Genomic DNA, 7,402 nt, shown 5'->3' on the forward strand with positions numbered 1-7,402 from the left:
ATATCTTTTCAGGAAACCTGTGTCATGGAAAACTCATGGAACTTACTAAATAAGAGTATAGAATATGCCTATATTTTCCTGTAAAGAGCCAAATTGTCAAGGCTACAATTTTGCCATCTTGACTGACAGAAATAGCACCTACTTAAAGACTTCCCCTACCATTTCCTGTTCTCAGAGGTGGTTTCCTTAAATTCTTTTGATTCTAATTTTAACTTAATTAATTAATTTTAATTGAAGTATAGTTGATCTACACTATTATATTAGTTTCAGGTGTACAGCATAGTGATTTATTTAGTACTTTTATAGATTATACTCCATTAAAGGCTATTACAAGATAATGGCTATAATTCCAGTGCTATACAATATATCATTGTTGCTTATCTATTTTATACATGGTAGTTTGTACCTCTTAATTCCCTACCCCTTTCCTGACCCTCCCCTCTCCTCTCTTCCCACTGCTAACCAATAGTTTGCTCTTTATATCTGTGAGTCTCTTTTTCTTTTTTTATATTAATTTGTTTGTTTTGTTTTTCAGATTCCACATAAAAGTGACAACAGACAGTATTTGCCTCTCTCTGTCTGACTTATTTAACCAAACATAATACCCTCCAAGTCAATCCATGTTGTTCTTATGGCTGGGTAATATTCCATTGTATACATATACACCTAAATTCTTCAATTGTGTCTTCTTTCTTTTTCTTTTTTTTTTTTTTTAACATCTTTATTGGAGTCGTGTCTTCTTTCTTACGCCGTCCTCTGCCATGGATGGCCTATGAGCCACTCTTTTGTATGGACAGCTGTGGCATCCACCACCATCCAAGTCTCAGGGCAAGAGTTGCTGCTTTGTTTCACCGTTGCTGCTTGGTATGATTAAAGAGTGAAACAGGTTTCTCCTTCTATTACCATAACCCTGCAGGGATAAGGCTTCAGGTTGTAATAAGGCATCAAAAGCTCAGACATACCAGGCAAATATAAGGAAGAGTGAATAGTGTGATAAATGGTGTATGTGCAGAGCCTCAAGCTCAAATCCAGGTCAGCACTCAAAGGTTCTGGAACACTTCTTAGGCCCACTGACGCCTTCATCACTGTGAGCTAATTTGTACTCTGTGAAGGGATCCACAGCATGTTTTCTCTACTTTGATTCCAGCCGCAGTGAGCACTAAACACACACACGCATGCCCCTCCACACACACACACATGCTACAAGTCCCCGAGAGAGAGGTTTTTTTTTCTTTTTCCTTTACTCCAGTCGGTCAAGTTTAACTAATTCCAAATGTTCTATACCAGGATGGGCCTAGTCTGAATACAATTAAGAGGATGATTATTAACTTTCTTCAAGAGGATCATGACATTCATCCAGAGATATGTGGTTTTATCATTTGTTTCAAAAAATACTTTTCAGTTAGAACTCTTTTGTACATGCTCTAGTGTTCAATTTTAATTCCCCGAGTAGACCATTTCAGCAATCTAATCTATATTTTTCTGGGTAAAGCAGTTATTATTTACTCTTCTCTCCCAGATACACAGTATCTTAGTTACCTCAGTTTTGGCATTCTTCCAAAAATAATAAAGTAAAATAAAATATAACAAAATAAATTAAAACTAAATTAAATAAATACAATTAAATAAAGCAAAAATGCTCCATGAAGAGCAGAACTCATAAAAACAGAGGTCCTACACACAGAATAGTTTAAGAATAGTATGGTTTAACTCATTTAAAAAGAAAAAAAGTCATATTTCTGTCTATAAAACAATAAATTCAGTATAACCATAACTTTGATAAAGGAATTATACTCTTAACTATTACAGAACAGGTAATGTCTCAGTTAATAACTTCCTTATTAATATTTCCTCTATTGGGCTCAGATTTTCATTCAGAATTAGCTTTGTTTACCTCATAAGTGGGCTATGGTACTGACATATCAAGAGCAAAGGGACACTTTCCCAAGTTAAATTTGGAACTGTACATCTTTAGAGGCAGAATCTTGGCTTCAGTCTGGAAACCGTTTACAAATATGTAAGGCATTAAATCCTAAAGCTAAACCTTCAGGGCCCTTCTCTGAGGCTCAAGAGATGGATAATCTAGAATATTACGCTGAATTCCCTTGACATTAAATTAGTTTATTTTAAAATGATTATGGAACATAATGCACAGTATTAGTTACTTCCCTTTCTCGCTCATCTCCTTTCTTCTCCCCTCCCTCTTCTCCCCTCCCTTTCCCTCTCTCCCTGACTCTCTGTCCTTGCCTCCTCTCTCTTTCCATCTCTCTTTCTTCCACACACATACCCCATCTTCATTAACACGTACTGAACATAGGCTATAAAGCAACATGGTAGCAGAAAATAGAAATAACCGTTGGGTAAATTATCAAATAAAATTGAAATCAAATATTAAGGAACTAATTTTACTCCTAGACTTTTACGGAAGCTCCACTTTAACAAGGAATGAAAGCATATAAGAAGCTGCCAAAGTCTCCTTCCATCCCTTGACCTCCTCACTCCCGATGTGGAGACACCAACACCTAGTATATAGTAATAGTTTGAGCTTGATCCAAGTCTTATCCCAGTGATGTTCTCTTGAATTCTCCAGTATTGGAGATTTTCAGGCCCAACTTCTTGTCTAGATTCATTGGCCAGTTTCAGAGGTGAAGGAACAAAAGAGAGTAGTAAGTTTTTATATATTTTTTATTTTTTATGACCATTTAGAGGGAAGAAAGGTAATTTGTTTCCTCATTTCCAGATTGTGAAACCCACAGCCTCTCTTACCCTCTTTCTTTCTTTTTTTTTTTTTTTAATTAATTAATTTATTTATTTTTGGCTGTGTTGGGTCTTCGTTTCTGTGCGAGGGCTTTCTCCAGCTGCGGCTGTGCGCGGGTCTCTCACTGTCGCAGCCTCTCCCGCTGCGGAGCACAGGCTCCAGACGCGCAGGTTCAGTAGTTGTGGCTCACGGGCGTAGTTGCTCTGCGGCATGTGGGATCTTCCCAGACCAGGGCTCGAACCCGTGTCCCCTGCATTGGCAGGCGGATTCTTAACCACTGCGCCACCAGGGAAGCCCACCCTCTTTCTAATCCTTTGAAAATCTCTTTGTCTCCTAACGTCTGATTCTTGTGGACCAGTGTCCTGAAGTTGGCTCTCCCACCTCAGAGGTACGGCCCTGATGCCTGGCTGGAGCACCAAGAGCCTTTCGTCCTCACGGCTGCGGATGCCCTTTGACTTCCGCCTCCCAGCGGAGCGCATGGCCGGCCGGGAAGTCTGGATGGGGCCCACCGCTGCGCCGTTGCCCCTTTAAGCGCTGGACCCGGGCGCACCCTAACGTCTGATTCTTATGATGACTTTTCTGTGCTCAGGAGTGTGAAAGGAAACTTCCTAAAATTTTCCTGAGGCTCCTCTGCTTCTGGGATGTGACCAGGTGGTTCTTAAACATACTGTTGGAATGTAAAGCGTTCTCAGTGCCTACTGTGTACAATGACCTGAGAAGAAACAAATAGTGCTTAAAAAATCTTCTGCCTTCAGTTAATTCACAATATAGTGGTGAAACAGTAAACTGTAATGCATTGTCTATAACCTGGTAGTAAAACAGAATTATTATAAAAACACTTTTTATAGACGGAAGCAACATATTCTGTTTCAGGTAGTCAAGTAAGCCTAAAATTAATCAACAGGAACATGATATAGATTTAAAGAAATACATATGAATTAGAAGGTTCTCGAAATCCTTCTAATGTTACATTTGACAAAAATAATGCTCAAAGATATTTCACTACCTATGATGACACAGCAAATGTCTGATCAGTGGTTTATTTTCCTATATGCTTCCTCAGTGGTTTACTTTCTTTGTGCATTAACACAAAGAAACTCTACGCAATGTTCTATTGTTTGGATTGTCCTCTACTCCCAGGAATTCTAAGACAAGAAATAATTATTCATTCATTGATTGTTTCATTTAATAAATATACATTTGCTGTCTATGGAGGACCTACTATAAAAGGCACGGTAGTCACGTAGGATAGTACAAAACACGCAGAAACGCTTACACAGCATGGAGGGTGGGTGTGCTTGATAGGAAGAAATGTGAAAAGTGGGTGAAGGTGGGGGTTGTATGGAAAGATTTCCTTAGGCAATACTGGAGAGTTCATTGAGACTACAGTCAAAAGATATGTGAGCAGGTGGTATGTGAGCACTGAACTTTACCTCAAAAGGGAGGGTAGGGTTAATTTTGAGGTCTTTTGGGGCAAGTGAGAGAGGGAGGTTATGCCTTAGAACGGGAACATCTGAGGTAGTATAGCATTGCTGCCTACAGCATGCAAGCAGGGGAAGTAGGAAAAAAGGAGACATAACATTACCTTGAGCAATGATTATGTCTCTGACTGAGCACATTATTTTTTGAGTAATTACTGGAAATGGATCAGAGCATTAACCTGAAGTTTCTGTCTTAGGTTTGAGGTCTCCCATACAGCCCCTGTCGTGCCGGTATCCTCTCTATATTTCAAACCTTCTTGACAGTTTTTACACTTTAAGATAGAAGTTTCATCCATTACTGACTGTGTACGGCCCCCTTTTTTTTCTCATTTCCCTTGACCTCTTTGTATAAGACACAAAGGTACCCTCTCTGTAGACCTTCAGGGACTTTCCCATATCCTTAGGGGAAAAAATGAGTAAAAGGAATCAGGAAATTGTGCTGAAAGTTCTTTATTAGGCAGAAGCCATACCTTTGAGGGTAGACATTATTTCCCCAAGTTCAGAAAATAGAATCTAGGAAAATATGGTCTTCCAATGGTCACCAAGAAATAGGCCAGGATCTCAATGGTACTTGTGGGCCAAGGCATTAGCCACACCAGCCACGACCTTCTGGTAGGCAGCCTGCAGCTCCGGGGTGAATTCCTTGCCAAAGTGGCGAGCCAGCACAATCACCAGCACGTTGCCTAGGAGCTGTGTGGAAGAGATAAAAATCAAGAGCATGGTTAGTAGAGGGACCCAGCTTAGAGTAAAGTCTCATCCCAAACTGTGCCCCTAGGGTATAAGCAGAAAGGTAGCTGAAGTGTAGGTGTTACTACTGATGTGAATCCATCCATATCAGCCTGAATTTATATTTAGAAATGTTTCTCTCTTTCTGCCTTAATCCAGAACGTGTTTTCATTTTTATTCTTTAGAACTATTTCAAGAAGCAATACAACATTTTATCCTCCTTGCTTCGAAAGGAAGAGATAAGGGGAAAATATTAGGTAACATTTTTTTAAGTGGATAAAAGAAGAAAGTTTTTTTTTTTTAATTAGACACTCAAAATAAAGTTTGATTAAAAAAGGAGAAGGGGGCTTCCCTGGTGGCGCAGTGGTTGAGAATCTGCCTGCTAATGCAGGGGACACGGGTTCAAGACCTGGTCTGGGAAGATCCCACATGCCACGGAGCAACTAAGCCCGTGAGCCACAACTACTGAGCATGCGCGTCTGGAGCCTGTGCTCCGCAACAAGAGAGGCCATGATAGTGAGAGGCCCGCGCACCGTGATGAAGAGTGGCCCCCGCTTGCCGCAACTGGAGAAAGCCCTCGCACAGAAACGAAGACCCAACACAGCCAAAAATAAATAAATTAAAAAAAAAAAAAAAAAAGGAGAAGGCATTGAAGAGAACAAGCAGAAGAGAACAAGAATGAATAAGAGGAGATGATGGCTGTGAGCAAACAGGGTAAAATAAACTAAAATAAACTAAATGGTCCCGAGGAGTCCATAGTGCTGTAACCAGAATACCTCTTCTCCATTCTAAACTGCATCCTGCCATTGAGCTCTCTCCCCATGACGCGAGCTTGACCATAGAAAAGAAGGAGAACATTGAGGGTCCCATAGACTCACCCTGAAGTTCTCAGGATCCACGTGCAGCTTGTCACAGTGCAGCTCGCTCAGCGTAGCAAACGTGCCCTTGAGGTCGTCGAGATGCTTCAGGCCGTCACTAAAGGAGGCTAGCACCTTCTTGCCATGGGCCTTCACCTTAGGGTTTTTCATAACAGCATCAGCGGTGGACAGGTCCCCAAAGGCCTCAAAGAACCTCTGAGTCCACGGGTAGACAACCAGCAGCCTAAGGGGTGAAAACAGCACAAGGACAGAGGGAGTCAGCACCTGTCAGAATCTCAGGGGACTGCTCTGTCCCCACGTGCCCAGCTGCCATTCACTCTCCTTAAGCCTGCCTTGTAAGCTGGATACCTACCTGCCCAGGGCCTCACCACCAACTTCCTCCACGTTCACCTTGGCCCACAGGGCAGTGACGGCAGACTTCTCCTCAGCAGTCAGATGCACCATGGTGTCTGTTCGCGTAGTTGCTAGTGAACACGGTTGTGTCAGAAGCAAGTGTAAGCAGCAGCTAGCCCTGCTCTTCCTTGTAAGCCCCACCCAGCTTCCTGCCCTCCTTGCTTCTGAGAGCAGATTGGCCCAGGGCACAACACAAGTTCATTGGTTTGGGGGAAAGTGAGATGCACTCTTGTTCCTCAGTTCCCTTCATCTGTGATTGGCTGATCCAGTGTGTCAGGACTCAGAAACCCTGCTCTCCCTGTACTTACCTCCCAGCTTCATTTTCTTCATCAGTAGCTTCTACAAATATACTGCCAGTCTCATTTATGATAAATGTTTTAGTCAACACTGTGGAATGTATCTTACAGTTTAACCCATCCAACTCTTTCAATTCATACATAAGAAAACTAAGACCTAGAAAGCAAAAATTTTATCAAGTTGACTCTATATGGAGCTTCACTTTGTTTCTAGATATGTTTATAAGTGGTTGGAATGGATAAATATTTTGCCATAGATTTAACTTTCTTTCTCCTTTGTATAATACTTTGGGTCACAAAATTCTTTTTTTTCCCATCCCTTCATTGAAATAAATGTCCATTAAGTGAAAGAAACATAATAAATATTGTCTCTCTACCACCTACTGAAACAGGTTTGGCGAGCATGGATTATAATGGGAACAATTTAATGAGAAATAAAGAAAAATATCTGATAACTATTGCATAAGTATTTAAATGTATGATGTGACTAAAGAGAGAATGCAAAGGAATTGCAAACAAGACTTATCTTATTCAGCCTGCTAAAGTCTGAGAGGGTTTCTGGGAAAACGCCAAGTGCAGAAATTTCCACAGCTGGGTCCTCAAGAAAAAAAGGGGAGTTGGACCCAGGAATGAAGATTCAAAGTGAATTTCACTCTTTTCTCAATTCAAAATAATACTACAACGATATACAAATATATACCCACCAGCATAGCTGGAAAGAAGGAAGGAAGGAAAGAAGGAAGGAAGGAAGGGAGGGAGGAAGGAAGGAAGGAAGGAGGGAGGGAGGGAGGCAAAAAGGAAGGAGGGAAGAAGGGAGGGAATGGAAGGAATAAGAGAAGGGAAAATAATGGAATGAAAGGGAAGGAGGAG

General features: G+C 41.1%; 1 protein-coding gene across 1 annotated transcript; it reads right to left on the reverse strand.

Moving 5' to 3' along the window:
• Positions 1–4,673: 4,673 nt before the first annotated feature.
• LOC309637230 (hemoglobin subunit beta) lies at positions 4,674–6,345 on the reverse strand. The gene is made up of 3 exons (XM_082411481.1): positions 6,196–6,345; positions 5,844–6,066; positions 4,674–4,929 (listed from the first exon to the last, which is right to left on the reverse strand). The coding sequence occupies exons 1-3, from the start codon at positions 6,285–6,287 to the stop codon at positions 4,801–4,803; spliced, it is 444 nt and encodes a 147-aa protein (XP_082267607.1). The 5' UTR covers positions 6,288–6,345; the 3' UTR covers positions 4,674–4,800.
• Positions 6,346–7,402: the final 1,057 nt, after the last annotated feature.

This window comes from Balaenoptera physalus (genome assembly GCF_965194825.1).
Source record: "Balaenoptera physalus genome assembly, chromosome: 10".
NCBI classification, from domain to species: domain Eukaryota; kingdom Metazoa; phylum Chordata; class Mammalia; order Artiodactyla; family Balaenopteridae; genus Balaenoptera; species Balaenoptera physalus.

Bases quoted from the DNA above. Each gene is read 5' to 3' on its own strand.
- LOC309637230 (XM_082411481.1), bottom strand. From the start codon at position 6,287: ATGGTGCATCTGACTGCTGAGGAGAAGTCTGCCGTCACTGCCCTGTGG. The intron at 6,067-6,195 runs GTAGGTATCCAG...TTCACCCCTTAG, and splicing joins GGTGGTGAGGCCCTGGGCAG to GCTGCTGGTTGTCTACCCGT. The intron at 4,930-5,843 runs GTGAGTCTATGG...TCTTCCACACAG, and splicing joins TGGATCCTGAGAACTTCAGG to CTCCTAGGCAACGTGCTGGT.